This window comes from Mauremys mutica, chromosome 4, assembly GCF_020497125.1.
Source record: "Mauremys mutica isolate MM-2020 ecotype Southern chromosome 4, ASM2049712v1, whole genome shotgun sequence".
Lineage (NCBI taxonomy): Eukaryota > Metazoa > Chordata > Testudines > Geoemydidae > Mauremys > Mauremys mutica.
In genome coordinates, this window is record NC_059075.1 from 161,728,537 (window position 1) to 161,747,827 (window position 19,291).

Below are 19,291 nucleotides of genomic sequence, written 5' to 3' on the forward strand. Positions count from 1 at the left end.
CCCAGCGCCCCATGCTGGTATGCCTGGCGATTGCCGTGCCCCCGTGCATGTGTCTGTCCGTCCCCAGGTGGAGGAGATCCGCGGCTGCATCGAGAAGCTGTCGGAGGACGTGGAGCAGGTGAAGAAGCAGCACAGTGCCATCCTGGCTGCTCCCAACCCAGACGAGAGTGAGTTGGGGGTGCCCCAGGCTGGGGGGTCTCTGAGCCCCATCGCCTCCCTGCTCTGCTGGGGGGAGAGGGGGACGGAACCTAGAGGGGTCCATCCACCCCTTCCTTCCTCCTTCCTTCATCTATCAGCCCATTCACCCTTTACCTACCTACCTACCTATCTGTCCCCACACACACACACCCCTCGGTCTATCCAACCCTCTCCTTTCATTCATCCCTGTCCACCCCTACATCCCTCCCCCTTCCTCCTTCCATCCATCTCGCTGGGCCTTCATCCCTCCCTCCCTCCATCTATCCATCCATCCCTCTCTCCTCCTATTCATCCATCTGTCCGTCCACCCATCCGTCTGCCGGTCAATCTGTCCTCTAGCCATCCCTCCGTCTGCCTGCCCAACTGTCCGTCCCACCCTTCATCTATTCATCACTCCATCCCTCCCGTCATCCATGGCTCCCTGTGCATGTGCCTAGCTGTCTGCATCCACACATCTCCCCATTCACCCTTTATTCACCCAGCTGTTCCAGGCCCCGTCCCCAGTGTGGCAGGTGGTCAGGGGGGTGGGGAGGGGACTCCCCAGCAGGCGTGCCCGCCATGGGGATCCCAGGGGGTCGGGGGGCTGGGAAGGTGGCCTCACCCCCAGTGTGGGAGGCGGGCATGGTGGAGACTCTTCCATCTCATGCCCCCCTCTTCCCCCCGTGCAGAGACCAAGCAGGAGCTGGAGGACCTCACGGCCGACATCAAGAAGACGGCCAACAAGGTGCGCTCCAAGTTGAAAGGTACGAGCCTGGGTGGCCATATTGGCTGGTCCTGCACGCCCTCCCCTCCAGGGCATATCACTCCGCCCTGAAAAATACTCCCCCTCTTCCATGCCAAGGGGGTCCCGTGGCTCTGATCCGGCTCCTCATGTCTCTCCACAGCCATCGAGCAGAGCATTGAGCAGGAGGAGGGGCTGAACCGGTCCTCGGCTGACCTGCGGATCCGTAAAACACAGGTATCCCTCCGCCCTTCCCCCCCAACACAGGTATCCCTTGCCCCCCCCAACACAGGTATCCCTCCCTCCTCACCCCCCCGACAAAGGTATCCTTCCCTCCTCGCCCCCCCCCAAATACAAGTATCCCTCTGCCCTGACTCCACCAAGACACAGGTATCCCTCCGCCCTCACCCGCCTCCCAGAAACAGGCATCCCTCCGTCCTCGCCCTCCCCAACACAGGTATCCCTCCGCCCTCACTTCCCCCAGACACAGGTACCCCTCCGTCTCCCCGCCCCCAATATCCCTCCCTCCTGAAGCCCCAGCCTCAGCATCATCAACTTCCAGAGCCATCCTCTCTCTTCCATCCCTTCCCTCTCCAGCTCTCTCCCATCACAGCTCCCCGCATCCCTCCCTCCACTAAGTCGAGGGCGGATCACTCGCAATCTCAAGTCAGCGCCACAAGCTTCCGCCACCGAAGGGACCCCCCAAAAAATAATTCCCCCCGGCCGCTCTGCGTCTCTCACGGTGTCTCCCTTCCCCACCCCCTCCCCCCAGCACTCCACCCTATCCCGTAAGTTCGTGGAGGTGATGACGGAGTACAACGCCACCCAGTCCAAATACCGGGACCGCTGCAAGGATCGGATCCAGAGGCAATTGGAGATAAGTAGGTTTGAATGGGGGTGGGGCCTTTGCATGGGGAAGCTGTGGTTGTGTGTGTGTGTGTGTGTGTGTGTGTGTGTGTGTGTGTGTGTGTGTGTGTGTAAGAGAGAGCGGCACTGCCCCCTGCTGGTGGGAATCAGGGCCCTATGTGTGTATGTGTGGGCTCGCACACCCTCAACGTGCTGAGTGACCCCAGTGCCCCTGTGCGGCGCTAGGGGGCGCTGTGCTGCAGGGAGCGGGCCAGGGGCTCAGCAGGGGGCGCTCTCCCCTGGCAATCAGTGCTGGTCCCAGTGTCCCAATACGGCACTAGGGGGCGCTGTGCTGCAGGGAGCGGGCCAGGGGCTCAGCAGGGGGCGCTCTCCCCTGGCAATCAGTGCTGGTCCCAGTGTCCCAATACGGCACTAGGGGGCGCTGTGCTGCAGGGAGCGGGCCAGGGGCTCAGCAGGGGGCGCTCTCCCCTGGCAATCAGTGCTGGTCCCAGTGTCCCAATACGGCACTAGGGGGCGCTGTGCTGCAGGGAACAGAGCTCAGTAGGGGGCACTGTTCCTTTGCAGTCAGGGTGGAACTAGGGGGGCTCTGTGCTGCAGGGAGCAGGATTTTGCTTCCATCAGCCCTGGAGCAATAGGCCAAGGCCACTGACCTTCTATCGCCTTCACAGCTGGCCGGACAACCACCAACGAAGAGCTTGAAGACATGCTGGAGAGCGGCAAACTGGCTATTTTCACTGATGATGTAAGTGTCAGGACTGGGATGTCACCCAAAACAGGGCTCCCCATGTTCCCAAGTCAAATAGCCCAGTGCGGCACTAGGGGGCGCTGTGCCACTGGAGACAATTGCATTTCAGCACAGGGCAGGCCATCCCCATCCCCTGCTGCTCCACCCCAGAGGTGGCTGCATTTCAGCAATGGGTGAGCACTAGAAGGCCCTGGGGGGATGGAAGGGATGCTTGTTTCTATCATCCAGACTCCCTTCTGCTTCCACAGATCAAAATGGACTCACAGATGACGAAACAGGCTCTGAACGAGATCGAGACCCGACATAATGAGATCATCAAACTGGAAACCAGTATCCGTGAGCTGCACGACATGTTTGTGGACATGGCTATGTTGGTGGAGAGTCAGGTTAGAACCTGCAGTGTTCTGGATCTAGAGTGGGCTTCAGCCTAGAATCTGCAGAGTTCTGGATGGTGGAGCACGTGAGCTGTGGTTTAGCACCTGCAGAGTTCTGGACCCTGGAGCCCAGGAACTATTTTCGACAGCCCACAGCCTTCTGCAGCATAGAAACCATGCACTATAATCTAGAACCCAAAGAGTTCTAGATTGTGGAACCCATAAACAATGGTCTAGATCAGTGGTTCCCAACCTTTTCTCTGCCGTGGCACAACTTGAGCTCCAGGGGCTCTTCCCTACCCTGCCCCGCCCTCAGCTGGCATCTGTAGGAGGGAAGGGGAGGGGCAGAGGAGCTGAGCCATTGCTCACACAGAAGGAGAGGGGAAAAGAGAGGGATATTGAGCTCTGATTGGTTGCTCCACCCCTGGAGGAGGCAGGTCAGTGAGGCAGATGACCAATCAGAAGGCAGCTTCCCCCCCTTTGTAGTTTTTCAAAAAATTCCTTGGCACCCCTGTTCAGGCCTGACAGCACACCATCAGGGAAACTCTGGCCTAGAACCTGCAGGGTTCTGAACCTTCAGCACATATTATCTACAGTCCACAGGCTTCTGCATCATAAAACCATATACTGCAGGCTAGAACCTAAGGAGTTCTAGACTGTGGAACCCATGCGCTGTGGTCTACAACATACAGGGTTCTAGACCTTGAGACCCATGAGCTATTATCTAAAGCCGACAGTTATCTACAACCTAGAACCCATGTACTTTAGAACCTGAAGAGTTCTGGATCGTGGAACCCATTAGCTATGTTCCAGGGTTCTGAACCTTGGGGCCCATACGCTATTATCCACAGTCTTCTGCATCTTAGAACCCATGTGTTTTTCCCAGATCCAAGAGAGTTCTGGATCAATGAACCCATCTGATATGATCTGGAACGTGTAGGATTCTATAGTGTGGAACCCAGGAGATTATTATCTCAAGTGGAGAGCATTCTGCATTTTAGCACTCAAGAGTGACAGTCTAGAACCTGCAGCTATCTGTATCATGGAACCCAGAAATGAATCTCCAACCAGCAGAATTCTAGATCATGGAGCCCATGAGCTATGCTCTAGAATGTACAGGTTGCTGTACCTTGGACCCATGAGATTAATATCTAGATGCTTTCTGCATCCAACAGACTTCTGCACCTAAATGCAACAGTCTAGGACCCGCTGAGTTCTGAATTATGGAATCCATGCATTATGGACATTCACGCATGATAAATCCAGGAATGAACTATTATCTAGAATCCACAGCCTTCTGCACCTTAGAACGTAGATGTTGCACTAGAAAACCTAGAAAGTTCTGTATCATGGAACCCATGAAATATGGCCCATAATTTACAGGGTACTATAACCTAGAACCCCTGAGATTATTACCTCAACCTGACAGCTTCATGAATCTAAGTGTCCATGATCTAGAACATGCAGGGTTCTTGATCATGTAACCTGTGTGCTGCAGTCTAGAACCCATAAAGTTCTTGATTTCAGAGCCCATGGTTGGCTTCAGCATTTCAGGGTTAGCCAAGTTCTCAGTCCTTTGAGCCACTCAAACCTTGGAGGTCTTTTGCATTACATAACAGTTAGAGTTCTGGATCATGGAAGACATGAGCAATGGTCGAGAACATAATGCATTCTGCAATGCAGGGCACTTGACAGTCAGATGGGCTCCCCAGTCTAGAACCCAGAGAGATCTGGATGGTGATGCTTCTGAAGATACTCACAGCTGCCTGTGTTCTGCCATCTAGAACCCACAGAGTTCCAACCCTCTGGGGCCGGGAAGAGTGCTAGAGAGAGTCCCCAGATGGTGGGTTCTCTATCTTACACCCTACCGTAAGGTGACGGTCCACTCTAGAACTCTTTTAGAACATCAGTGGATCCAGAGTGCATGTTCTAGGTTCCAGAATGTACAGCGTTACAAGTTCTGAAACAGACTCACCAATCTTTTAAAGGTTCTGGCACCCAGGAAGCACTAAATGGGGCTCGTTTGCAGAGTCCATCAGGGGCTGCAAAGGTGTCAGTGGTGTGCATTTTTATGTTCGCAACAAGGTACCTAGACTTCCAATTCAGCTGTTGGCTTCTCTCCAAAGGGCTGCCAGCCAGGGCCCCCTTGTGATGTTGTGACGGGGACTCTTCTCCCATGAGAATCTGGACTGAGACTCATGAAGCTCATTGCATACAAGACTCAGAATAGCTTTCAAATAAAATTCACGCCTGACTCACAGCCCCCCCCCCCGAGGGGAAGGGCCCCATATCCCATTCCCTGCCCCCTTGAGCGAGCCAGTCCCATTTTGGAGCCAACGCCCCCTACAGGGGAACGACCCCGGGTCCCATTCCCTAAGCTGCGGGTTCACCTCTCACCTGGGCTCTCTGTTTCAGGGGGAGATGATTGACCGCATTGAGTACAACGTGGAGCACTCCGTTGACTACGTGGAAAGAGCTGTGTCCGACACCAAGAAAGCTGTAAAATACCAGAGCAAGGCTCGGAGGGTGAGTGCGGGGATGGGGCCGGGGGGGGTGGACCTAACCTGCTCTGCAATGAACCCCCTTCAGCTGAGGAAAGAGGCTGAGACCCCACAGAAATCCATCCACAAATCTCCCCTCCCCCCCGAGGCAGGTCATCCCCGAGAGCCTCCTCCCCCAGCAGAGATGGAGACACTTCCCTTCTCCTGTCTCTCTCTCTCCATCACTCCATCCCCAAGGCCTCTCCACACCACATGCTTCACTAATTTTGTGGGTGGCAGCCGCTTTCTATTTTTAACACAGTCTGTCCACTCCCTTCCATCTTGGCCTGCACGTCCCCTGGCTCCTGAAACACTGCTAGCCCAGCCCTGGCCTCCCCCGCACCCCCAGCTCCGCCGGTGCCCCTCACTCCCGACACGCAGCCCCCTGCTAGCCCAGCCCTGGCCTCCCCCGCACCCCCAGCTCCGCCGGTGCCCCTCACTCCCGACACGCAGCCCCCTGCTAGCCCAGCCCTGGCCTCCCCCGCACCCCCAGCTCCGCCGGTGCCCCTCACTCCCAACACGCAGCCCCCTGCTAGCCCAGCCCTGGCCTCCCCCGCACCCCCAGCTCCGCCGGTGCCCCTCACTCCCGATATGCAGCCCCTGCTATCCCAGCCCTGGCCTCCCCCGCACCCCCAGCTCCGCCGGTGCCCCTCACTCCCGACACGCAGCCCCCTGCTAGCCCAGCCCTGGCCTCCCCCGCACCCCCAGCTCCGCCGGTGCCCCTCACTCCCGATATGCAGCCCCTGCTATCCCAGCCCCACCTCCCTTGGCAGAGCAATGAGGGATCTCTGTCAGACTGCTACCTGGCACTGTGAATAAACAGATGTGATGAGTCCGAGAGCGGGAGAGGAATGATGCTCCGAGTGAACATGAGGGGCAGGGACACCCTTGGTTTCCAGCAGGAGATGGAGAGATCTAAGGAACTGAGGACCCCTGGGTTCTGGTCCTGGTTCTAAGAGGGGAGTGGGGTCTAACAGGATGGAGCCTGAGGAAATAGGAGCCAGGACTCCTGGGTTCTTTTCCTTACTCTGTAGATTGATGGTGATTTAATAAATCACCTTTTTGTTCAAGGTAAATAAATAAGAACGGCTGGTGTCACGGGGCCGTCGCTCCATTGGGGTCAGTGGGGCCCGATCCCCAGCAGGGGTCACTCGGCCATCGCTCCATTGGGGTCAATGGGGCCAGATCCCCAGCTGGGGTCACTCGGCCATCGCTTCATTGGGGTCAGTGGGGCCAGATCCCAGCTGGGGTCACTCGGCCGTCGCTCCATTGGGGTCAATGGGGCAGATCCCAGCTGGTGTCACGGGGCCATCGCTCCATTGGGGTCAATGGGGCAGATCCCAGCTGGGGTCACTCGGACGTCGCTCCATTGGGGTCAATGGGGCCCGATCCCCAGCTGGGGTCACTCGGCCGTCGCTCCATTGGGGTCAATGGGGCAGATCCCAGCTGGTGTCACGGGGCCGTCGCTCCATTGGGGTCAATGGGGCAGATCCCAGCTGGGGTCACTCGGCCGTCGCTCCATTGGGGTCAATGGGGCCCAATCCCCAGCAGGTGTGAATCCATGTAGCTCCGGTGATTTCCACCAGCTAACGATCTCACTCGCTCTGCTTGTTGTCTTGCTGGTGCCCAGTCCAGCCATGAAAGTATTAAACTAGCCATTAACATCTCTTCTTCTCTCTCTCTCTCTCGCTTCCTGGATCCCTGGGGTAATGTAGAAGAAAATTATGATTATAATTTGTTGCGTGGTCCTTGGGGTAGTTCTCGCTTCCACAATCGGGGGGACTCTGGGGTTGTAAATCAAAGCAAAAAAATATTATAATAATAATATAATAATAATTTAAAGAAAACTTGTACATGCAATGGATATAACAGCACATGTTCCAGCTACCTATACATACACTCCTTGGGGGTCAGCAAATCTAAGTTTCTTGTTCTCCGCCACCTTTCCATCCATCTCTCCATCCCCCGGATACCTGGGTTCTCTCCAGATCGGCCGACATCCCTGATCCCTGGCAGGAGGGCGTGGATTGGCTCATAACCAACCTTTGGGTTCACAGTGACCCAAACGCTCCGGTTCCTCTTCACATCCGGGGTTAGCCTGGAGGGACGGGGTGGTGATCTGTCCTTTGTTGATGCTGTCTTGTTTTGGGTTCTGCTGGGGATGGTGTGGCCAGTAGTAGGGGGAAAAAAATACCAGTATAATACATGGAAAACTGTCAATACTAGAATGCTAAGGGATGCCAGAGTGGTTACCAATCAGCTGTTATGAAAAATACCAGTTTATTCTAGGAAATACCTCAGTAGCTGAATATTGCAGTGTCAATACCAGCCCACTGAGGAAAATAGGCGTAGTTACCCATCAATCACTATGGAAAAAATACCAGAGAATTATATGAAACGCTAGAGCAGCAAAATATTGCAATATCAGTACTCAAATATTAAGGAATATCAGAATGATTACCAGTCAGTCATTGTCGGAGGGAAACAGACTGCTACATAAAATACTAGAGGAACAGAAAACGGTGTTGATACTAGAGCACTGAGGAATTCAAGAGCATCCAGTTATACCAGAATATGAATGAAGCACTATCCCAAAATACTAATAGTAACATACTAGTCCTGCAGTATCCAGGAATACTAGAGTACTAGTATTAGTGTATAGAGGAATGCTACAGCAGACTCCAATGCTACAGTATCGGTGCTACAGTATCAAAAATGCTAGAGTACAAATACTGTAGTTCCAAGGAATGCTGTCGTATCGCCGAATACTTCAATAGCAATGTTACTGTATCCAGGTGTACTAGAGCAATGCTACTACAGTGTCCAAGAACCCAAACTGCTTCTACTGCCGGATCCTGGAATAGTGGAGTATTTATGCTACACTAGCAAGAATGCTAGAGCACTGATACTACAGTAGCCATGAATACTGGAGTAGCAATATGACAGTATGTAAGAGTGTTAAAACTATCCAGATTAAGTCATCCCCCATCACTACAAAATACTCCAGTTTCTAAAGATACTCCAGTATACTTGACTTGGGGAAGCACATGGCTATCCCAGCTCATGCCTATTTCCAATTCCACATGCCAGGAATGGTTGCCACTATGTCAGGTGTTATTGAAAAAAAAATGAGCATTACTACAGAAATACTACAAAATCAAAGAATACTCCGGTATTCCAGATGGGGAGATCCAAAAGTTCAGCTCCTCCTTTGCATGAGAGCAGCTATGAACAAAAAATATTATTAAGTTATTAATTATCAGTATTACACTATTCCAGAGTAACAATACTGTGCCATTGTAAAATATACTTGAATAATGTACACTGACAAGGAAAATGACACAGTATTTGAGGGTAATAACAGTAATACATGATCTCAAATACAGCAGCCTTAAGAAGGATATTGCTGTGGTGTCTTAGTGTAATGTTGGCTCCTACAACCTAAGCCCTCACAAAATACTGGAGTATAAGTACTCCCAAACACCACACCCCTATAAAACACTAGAATAATATACTAAAGTAATAACAGTTCCCAAATACTAAACTCTTGTAAAATACTAGAGTAATAATGGCTCCCCAAAATGCAAAACCCATATAAAATACTAGAAAAATAAGGGCTCCCACATACCACAGCCTTACAATAATTCTGCAGCAATACAGAGTAATAATGGCTATCCAAATATTACACCCTTTATAATACATTCAGGTAATATAAAAATACTGGGCATACAGGTTTCTGGGGAGAAAAATCCCACAGTATTTTAGACTAATAGTGCTGCCCAAATCCTACACCTTTATAAAATTGCTTGAATACTATACAGTAATGACCGGTAATTATTAGTAATAGATGCTAAATTGTATGTCTGTGGGAAAATACTGCAGTATTCTAGAGTAATAATGGCTTGGTACCAGTACTACACATTTATTTAAAAATACTAGCGATATACAGAGTAATATTGAATATGCAACATTATGCCTAAGAAAAGAAAAAATACAGTATTCTGGAGTGAGAGTATGTGGCCAAGTAAATACGTCCTTTATAAATATATTAAAGTAATGTGGAGTAAAAATGGATATCCACATAGCATCTCTTTGAGAAAAATACTATGGTAGTCTTCAGTAACGATGGCTTGTAAACATCTCAAATATTATACCCTCGTTTAAAAATAATCATAGAATAGAGCAGTGGTTCTCAACCAGGGCTCTGGGCCCTCTGGGGGGCCACGAGCAGGTTTCAGGGGGTCCACCAAGCAGGACCAGCATCCCACTGCATGGGGCTGAAGCCTGAGCAACCTGTGGGGTGGGGCCCTGGGCAACTGCCCTGCTTGCAACCCCCTAATGCCGGTCCTGGCTTTCAGATGCCGAAAACCAGTTCTTGGAGTTTTTATAGCATGTTTGTGGGGTCTCAGAAAGAAAAAGGTTGAGAACCCCTGGAATAGAATATTTAATAACAATGAAACCTAAATACTGCAGTCATATAAAAATATTGCACTGGAGTATATTAGTAAGAGCTCTCCGGATAATACAATTATAGTACAGAGTAATAAGGGATGTCCAAATATTATGCCCCTGAAAAAATATTGCAGAAGTAATACTGGATAGCCAAGCAATACATAGCTAAAAATACTACAGTATTCCAGAGGAATGGTAGTTTTCCTAATACAACATTCTTACAAAAATGCTAGATTACTGTAAATTAATAATGGATGTCTAAATACTCTACCTTTTTATTTTATATTTGGGAAAAAATACTATAGTATACTACGGTATTAACAGCCCTCCAAATATTACACCCTTATAAAAGATACTGCAGTACTCTAGAATGTTACTGTTTTCCAAAGAATTCACCCTTAAGGAAAACACTGAGGCAATATAGAGTAATAGTGAATGCTGAAATATTGTTCCTCTGGAGAAAATAATACAATATTATAAAGCAATAATGGCTCCCCAAATACTATACCTGTTATAAAAATGCTAGAGTAATAACGGATGTCCAAATACTGCACAGTTATACAAATGTGAGATTAATCTAGAGTAATACTGGCTATACTTGATTGCTGCAGTAATCTAAAGCAATACTGGATCCCAAATAGTATAGCTCTGCAAAATACTGTGGTAGTCTGGAGTAATAATGAATATCCAAATATGGCACTCTTATAAAGACCCTGGAGTATATAGTGTAATAGTGGCACTTAAATATAGCCTTGAAAAAATTCAGTAGTAATCTAGAGTAATAATGGTTCTCAAACACACACTTATAAGAATACTAGAGTAATTATGAGTAATAATGGCTCCCCGAAAAAAAACCACTTATAAAATATTACAACGATATAAAGTACTCAGGACTCCAAAACACACGTTTGTAAGAATACTAGAGTAATCTAGAGTAACCGTGGCTTGCCAATACAGTTTGGAAACTAGGCTCACTCTAGATTATGCTAGCATTTGTATACACTAAACTTCTGGAAATAGTAAGCTAATTAATAGTGGCTCCCAAACACACTTCTAGACTAATTTAGAGTAATAATATCTTCCAAACACACTGTGGAAGCAAATAGTACTCTAGATTAGTCTTGTTTTCTTAAAAAAAGATGCTTCTCTAAGAATAGTAACCCCAAATACATATTATAATAATACTATAGTAATTTAAAATAATAGTGTCTCCCTAACACACCCTCAGAAAATCATGGAGTAACATGGAGTAATAACCGGTCCCAAATATACCCTTGTAAAATACTAAAGAAATTGGAGTATTTATGGCTCCTGACTATGCCATGATAAAAATACTAGAATAATAATGTATCTCCAACTGCTAGTCCTCCCAAAGAACACTGCAGCATTCTGGAGTAATAGCCCCAAACACTGCCATGTCACTATCGTACTGGGGTTCATTACTCTAGTACACCAGAGTATTCCTACAAGTATCTGGGGCAATTACTCTGGGATGCTGTAGGGAGAGTGGGGCGGGGGGGGGGGTTGGGGGAGGGAGGGAGTTATCCCAGATCAATGTCAGCCACACCTGGGTATTAACAGTCTTCAAGGCACCCTACGGTGGAGCTATCTTGTGGCCAAACGCCACTGTGAGCTTTGGCGTCGGGAGGGAATAGGCATCGAGGAAGGGAATAGACAGCTCCAAACCACATGGGGGGGACTGTGGCCGGTCCCTCACCCCAGATGGAGGGGTGATCAGTCGTCAGGCCATGAGGAGACACCACACCAGGACCCATCTAGCCCATACCCAACTGGGGCACAATCATCCCTGACCATCTGCTGCCCAGGAATCCTACTTCCCAATGTCCCAGCAATGGGGCGGCATAATTCTGTCCCCGTACCTCGTCCTTACCCACTAGGTCGTCTTCCTGACTACTGTGTCACACTGTTGCGTTTTATAGCATACGTGGGTGCGTGCACACACACACACACACACACATATATACAGTATCTGTGTGTATTTCTATTTATATACATGTGTGTGTATTCACACACACGCTATACACAACACATTTCTGCATGCTGCATATAGTATACATTAACCTATGTGTATCTAGCTATATGTATATGCATAGGTGTGTATTTATTTATTTGTGATTTTGTGTGTGTGTGTATATTTGTGATTGTGTGTATATATGTATATTTGTGATTGTGTGTGTGCATATATAGAGATATTTGTGATTTTGTGTGTGTGTGTATGTGTATATCTATAGATATATATAGATATAGATATACACATATACACGCAAATATATATATAAATGGATATCCAAATAGCATCTCTTTGAGAAAAATACTATGGTAGTCTTCAGTAACAATGGCTTGCCAGCACCATTGTAAACATCTCAAATATTATACCCCCATTTCGTTCTAGTTCTAGTTAGGCTACATAACTAGTTCTAATTACGCTCTATAAAATGATATCCTGTGGATAGGTAGCTAGATCGAGATACATTCGGTGTATACTATATATGTGTGTTTGAGTGTCTCGCTCAGTGGCTATAGACACAGCTGTCGGTGTAGCCGTAGCTAAATCCTGGTCACACCAAGACAACCTGCTGTATTTGAGGTGGGTCTCACCGGGCCGCTCTCTGACTGGGAGTGGGGGCATCCTGTCTAGATTGGGGAGAAGAGTGAGGAGCATTGTGCTGTGCAGAGCACATACAGACACACCAAATATACTATACAAGTGGAGTGGGCATGGAATGGGGCCAGGTCCCAGCTGGTGTCATTCAGCTTTGCTCCACTGAAGGCAAAGAAGTGATGGTAGTTTTATACCAGCTGGGGATCTCGCCTAGTGGGTGCGAGAATATATTGGAGGCGATGTGTATGTATACGTACCATGATAGATAGATAGATAGATAGATAGATAGATAGATAGATAGATGTGCATGTGTGTATATATGTGTATATATGTATCTGAAATATCCTATAGATGTGTATGTATATATGTGTGTGTATAAACAAATATTAAATATACTTTAGATGTCTGAATATGTAGATGTATTAAATATATTATAGATGTGTGTATATAAACACATATTAAATATGGAATATTTAATTAAACCTCTATCATATATTTAATATTTATATTATGTGTATGTGTGTATATATATATATATATAAGATATATAAAGATACACGCGTATACAGCATATTTAGTGTGTATGAGTATAGATAGACAGACACATCTATAGTATATTGCCTATATATCTGTATGTCTGAGTGTATATATTTATATTTAAAGGTAAATACACACCTCTATAGGATATTTAATATTTATGTTTATATTTGTATATATAAAGAAAGATACATAAAGACACATCTACAGCATATTTATTATGTGTGTATAGACAGTATATTTCTTACATATCTGTGTATGTGTGCATATATATGTATATATAAATATAAGTATGCATATATAATACGTGGACAATATGTATATTTACTATATCTATATCTCATATAATATCTATATATCATATATAGATATATACATAGATATATGTGTAGATATTTAGATTTATATATACACACACACATACATACATGTAGGAAATATACTATACATGTCTATATCTATCTTTATATAAAAATATATGCATTATATATTTACTGTGTGTATAATATATATGTTGTATATAAATAAATACACACATACATCTATAGTAAATTTACTGTAGATGTTTATCTACCTTTTTATATGCATATATATGCACACACACATATATATATATAAAATATCCTCTGTGTGTCCTTTTATGTATAAGTGTATATCTACATTCCCATATATATAGTAGCTATACTATATATGTGTGTAACTATGTATACACACATATATCACAAATATACCTGTGTATAGCGTGTCAAAATATACTAGACACACACACACACACCGAGCCAGATTCACAGCTCGTACAAATGACGATAGTTCCGTGGATTTAGCACCACTAACAATTCACATCAGCTGCGGCTTGGTCCCAGGGTCTAGCCGTGATATATAGTGTGTGTTCCATGTGTGTGCTCACAACTCCTGTACCTACCTACACAACCTCCATTCCACCATGTCTGCATTTCCAGCCCACCTTCCGAAAAAGAAAAAAAAAAGAACAAACCAAACTTAGATTTTTTGATCTTTTTTAAACAAAACACAAAAGTGAACAAAAAAAAAGCCGTTAAAAAGGACTAAAAAAACAAAACAAATGCGGGAGAAAAATTCCTACTACGTTGTCGTTGTCCCTCGACTTCCCTTTTGGGGTATTGAGCTGTGTATTGTTTCCGTGTGGGCTGTTTTCCTGTAATCTGTGGTGTGTTTGCTAAGAAACAAACAGACAAATAACCTCTTCATTTTTCTTTCCTTCCTCCCTTTCCTGTTTCCACTTCCGGTCTCTTCCTCGGCCCCTTTTCGGTCTGTGTGGCACTAAAACATTTTTAAAAAGACAAATTAACTAAAAAAAAAACCCCACTGACATGTCCCTCCTTTCGCTGCTTGAAAACATATCAAAGAACTGCCAAAATAAATTCGTTTTCCAATCACCGCATGACCTGGGATCCTGTCTGGATTTATCGCCCCTCTATTTTCCCATCCCTGTCCCGTATTATTTGTTCCGTTTTGGATCGAAAGAGTTTTCCCTTCCCTCTCTCTCAACCTGAGAGGAACCAAGGTTTTGTTCCAGATCGGAGCTGCGAGCTGGTTTTGGTCGGTTAAATAGCACCACATCACACGCATCCACACGTACATAGGGAGCTGAAGATGTACAGTAGTGAGCGGTGGTGCAAACGCACCCGCCCACCCGTAGAGTGAACCAATTCTGGGAGGCGGAGGGGGCGGCGTGCAAAACGCACGTGCGGGCTTGCACACACCAGGCCTGATTTCTTCCAGCAGGGGGCAGCATTTCACACCCAGAGACACAGAGACACACCCCTTCATGGCCAGCTTGATACAAACCCCAACAAATGAACTCACCTCCCACGGCTGTGAAGGTGGAGAGCTGCTTTCATCCCTCATGGACAGGGTATATGCTGGGTGAAGAACGTATCACCCCATTATCTAGCCCCCAGCTCAGCCAGGCCCCCCGGGAGCGCCCCAAGAACCAGCGTCCTTCCCCCTGAGGATCCAGGGTGGAGGATTCCCCTCCACAAACCCCATAACCTTCCCTCGTAAGTCAGGTTTTCTAAACCTTTTCTCATTTCTGTTGCTCTCCTACGGACTCTGCAATTTGTCCCCGTCTGGCCTAAAGTCACAGGACTCCAGCTGAGGCCCGAGCAGAGCGGGACAATCACCTTCTGTGTCTTACCTACGACACGCATGTACCTACGACACGCATGTACCTACGACATGCATGTTCATACACCCCAGAATGATCGTCGTCATTTGCCTTTTTTCACAACTACATCCCGTTGCTGATTCAGCTCCAATTTGTGACCCACTGTCACCCCCAGAGCCTTTCCAGCCACCTGACCCCCTACCCACATAGTCCCCGTTTTGTAGCGGTGCGTTCGATTTTTTCCTTCCTGAGTGAAGTACTTTGAACGCGTCTGTATCGAACCTCCCGGTGCTGGCTACAGACCAATTCTCCAATTCGTCAAGGGCGTTTTGAATTTGAATCCTGTCCTCCACCCCTCCCGGCTCGGGTCAGCTGCAAATTGAATAGCGCACTCTCCACTCCATTAGCCAAGTCATTCGCGAAAATGTCAGCTGGCCCTCCTGACCCCGTCACCTCGTCCGTGTGAGGCGCGCCCATGAACGCCAACAGATCTCTGCGCGGCCCTGGATTTAACAAAGCAGCCAGCGTGGGGATGACTGCGATGGCCGTGCTGGGCCCCGATCATCAACGCTATTTAGGCTCCTGACTTCCTTGACGTCCGTGGAAATGAGCGGAACCACAGTCGAGGCTCTGGATTTTATAAACACACGACAGGCTTCGCCTTTGTGCGTGCGGGCGCTGATTCGGCCAGAGCACGAACGCGATGGATTTGCTGCCATCGCCTCTCCGGCCCTGTGCGCCCAAATCCATCCCTGCTCAGCACGGCACGTGAGCCTGCCTTTGAGATGCCGACCTGCCGACTAGCGGGAAGAGCCAGTGGGCTTTCGAGCGTCTCATCTGATCCCTGCCTGGAGCCTAAAACCCTGTGGCTGGCTGGCGCGGCCAATCTAGCGCTGACGTTCCGGGCCAATCCACCGCTTCCTTTCGGAGCGTCTCTGCCTCCGGATCGGCCTCAATGCTCCCTTGGCTGCTTCGTGTAAATCTGGGCCGGGCGTCGATCCGTCGGGGTCCATGGGCCGGCTTGCTTTAGCGAAGGACTTAACGAGAACAAGGCCTGGCTTCAGATGTACGCACCCGCATCGAGTTATAGGCATTCACAGCCCCATCCGTTTCAATGGGCAAGTCGGTTTCAGCAGGATCCCAGGCCCCATTCATTAACAGGAACACCCCACCCCCGCCCCCCTTTCCCTTCCTCTGGGTCTATTTTGCCATTTGTTCTTTCCATCCCTTCTCCTGTGTGTAAATATTAACTGAGGAGCCCGACGGGTCATTTCCGTTTGCCTGCTGAGTTGCTTTTTTCCCTCTGAATGCGCTTTTCCCTCCCACCCCCAGCCTGGGCACGGAGCGTTCGAGAGTCACTTCTGGGCGTTTGCTTCTGATTTTTGGAATCTATTTGTTTGACGTCTTTCTCTTTTTGTTCATTCGAAAGCAAATGAATTGTCCGATTCTTCCGGTTTTCAATGTCTGTCCTAATGTGCTTCGTTAAAGCCAGCGGCTAACTGCTAAGCCTTCCTCCCCTCAAGCGGGCTATCTAATCTGTCCTCTTGCAAAGCACGAGCCAGAGAGTTTCACCCTGAACTTCACCCCCGTGATTTACATTTGTCTAAAGCACAGCTTTAGCAAGGCAATGGTTTAAAACAACCCAGATCTTTTAACTCCAGGCGTGGTTTTGCTAACAGAGACTCACCAGCCAGGCTTTTCAGATAGTTTGATTGTGTATATGCAGAATGCAGACGTTTCATTTCATTAGACATTAAAGGCCTGAAGAGATCATCCAGTCTGACACAACTCAGAGAATTTCCCCGCCCCCCCCCATGATTTCTGCATTACCTTGAGTTTGAGCAAGAGGGTAGCCCGTGGAGACACAGCCAACGTCAAGCTAAATGATGCCAAGCTATGGAGAATCTGTTGCATCTTTCATGTTGCTGACACTGAGCCTTGAAAGCCCATGAGATCAGCTTTAAAATATACCAAATGTTAGGTTATTGCCCTTCCATTTTGCTAACACTGCACTTTGGGGTGTTTCTGTCAACTCAAAACTTGGATTTTAAACAACAATTTGACAGCTGAGATTCCCCCGTCATCACACGACACCGGGGCTTTAGAACGAGTGCCAGCTCTCGTGAGAGTGGCAATGAAAATCTCCACAGTTGGCCACCCTGCCGTGAAAAATGTGTCCCTTGTTCCCGGTCTGAATTTGGTTTCACCTCTCAGCCGCTGGGGCTCCTGTTGCCTCTTGGAGGCCTGGTCTACCCTGAGGGGGAGGAGGGGGTCGATGTAAGATACGCAACTTCAGCTATGGGAATACTGTAGCTGAAGTCGACATAGTTTATTTTGACTTACCTCCCGTCCTCACGGCGCGGGATCGACAGCCTCTGGTGGAGTTCCGGAGTCAACAGGAGCACGTTCGGGGATCGATATATCGCGTCGAGATGAGACGCGATATATTGATCCCCGATAAATCAATCGCTACCCGCCGATCTGCCAGGTAGTCTGGATGTACCCAGAGATAACGTGCAGTCAAATCTAGCACAATTGTGGCTTAAAAATATCAGGTTGAACTTCCTTGTTCCCTAGAAAAAAATGAAGATTCACCAGCAAGGGTTAGACTTCAGAATTTACCAAATCGGGGGAAGATCACAGTTATACCTCCTCCAAATTAATGGTCAGATTCACCCCAGTACAACTCTTCCACCAGCAAACTAGATTAGGATTTAATCCCATAGGACCAAACAATTTGTCTCAGCAAGAATAAATATTTGGGGGCTCAAATATCGGGGTGGAATTAACACTAAAAAGAAAAAAGAATCATTCCTCATCTCGTTCATTGCAGCCACATGACCACAGACTAGAACCCGATAGGCGCACACAATGGGTCTCAGCAAGCATGAATATTTATCAGGTGAAATCCGTGCTTAAAAAAGAAAACCGGGAAAGAGCCGCAAGATCTTTTCATCTCCTGTGGAAGGTTTAGGACTTAATCCCTGGCTTGGCTGGAATTGTCATATTTTTTCTCTGCAAAACTTTTGTCTCACGGGTTTGAAAAAAAAATGCTTGCATGTTTTAATGAAAAAAACAACAACTAAAACATAAAAAAATGACCAAAAAAAACCAAACCAAACCTGGTCTGAGATTGTGGTGTGTGCCCTTTATTCCGCTGCCTTGTGTTCTGCTCTCATCTGGAACGAGGAAAAAAAAACAAAAAGCCAAACCAAGGAATGAATGAAACAAAGAAAAAAAACTTAGGTCTGTGTGGGTTCAAAACAAAAAAAGACTCCAAAAGCACCTGTCGTCTGTTGTCTGTTTTCCTTTCGTTCTCATGGTTTCTGTGGTGGCTTTTTTGTTGTGTTCGCTCGCTACAGTTTTCTCCACGCCTTTCTGGCTGCCGCTCCGAACAACTTCCTCTTGGGAACTTTCTCGCTGGCTCTGGCCAACTGTCCGGCTCTCGACAACTTTCTATCTGACTCGCTTCGACTCGCTAGAAGTTCCTCTCCAACTTTCTGTCCGGCGCTCTACAACTCTCAATGGCTCGCGGTACTTTTCAGTCTCTCTTCAGCTCCCTGCCGCTTTCTCTTTCTCCACCTCTCCCTGTCCTCAACTGGCTCCTGGCACCTCTTCCTCGCCAGCTGTCCCTTGCGGGCCCAGTGTGGCCCAGCCCGTGCCGCCGTTCGGACCAAGCGTGCAGCCCCCCCGTCAGCCCGATTTCATACCTGCCTTGGCCAAGCATCACCAGAAGGCATCAGGGCCGGGCCTTCCCCACCGTTCTCTCTATAGCTTTTCATACAGGTGGGGGTATTGACTGGAGAGGGGGGCTCACACACCGGACTCATGGGGGGGGGGGGTCAGACCTCCTTACCCCAGCTAAAGCCAAGAAAGGGGTTCTTGAGCTGAAAAGGTTGCTCCTCCCCCCTTATATAGTGTAGCTAGTGGTCCCCCACTCACCCTTCTGGCCCTGCGCTTCTCTGGTTGTGTCTGAACATCTTTCCTGTCTTGTGTGTATCGCTTTCACCGTCAGGTCTGTCTTGTTTTTCTCTCAGACTGTTGGGGTTGAGTGAGTTAAAATGGGATGGCTGGGGTACCAGGACACC

General features: G+C 48.0%; 1 protein-coding gene across 2 annotated transcripts in view; it reads left to right on the plus strand.

The window, feature by feature from the left end:
- LOC123369773 (syntaxin-1B) overlaps positions 1-18,310 on the plus strand; it is a 40,444-nt gene extending 22,134 nt beyond the window's left edge. Inside the window, exons 3-10 of one of the 2 annotated variants that reach the window (XM_045015721.1) lie at positions 68-167; positions 867-941; positions 1,083-1,156; positions 1,692-1,800; positions 2,455-2,528; positions 2,780-2,917; positions 5,321-5,431; positions 18,037-18,310. In XM_045015721.1, the coding sequence (XP_044871656.1) occupies positions 68-167; positions 867-941; positions 1,083-1,156; positions 1,692-1,800; positions 2,455-2,528; positions 2,780-2,917; positions 5,321-5,431; positions 18,037-18,177 (822 nt within the window). In that variant the 3' untranslated portion in view covers positions 18,178-18,310. Of the gene's footprint in view, positions 1-67; positions 168-866; positions 942-1,082; positions 1,157-1,691; positions 1,801-2,454; positions 2,529-2,779; positions 2,918-5,320; positions 5,432-7,160; positions 7,242-18,036 lie in introns of those variants that run through there. The other variant, XM_045015722.1, reaches the window with a different exon arrangement.
- Positions 18,311-19,291: the final 981 nt, after the last annotated feature.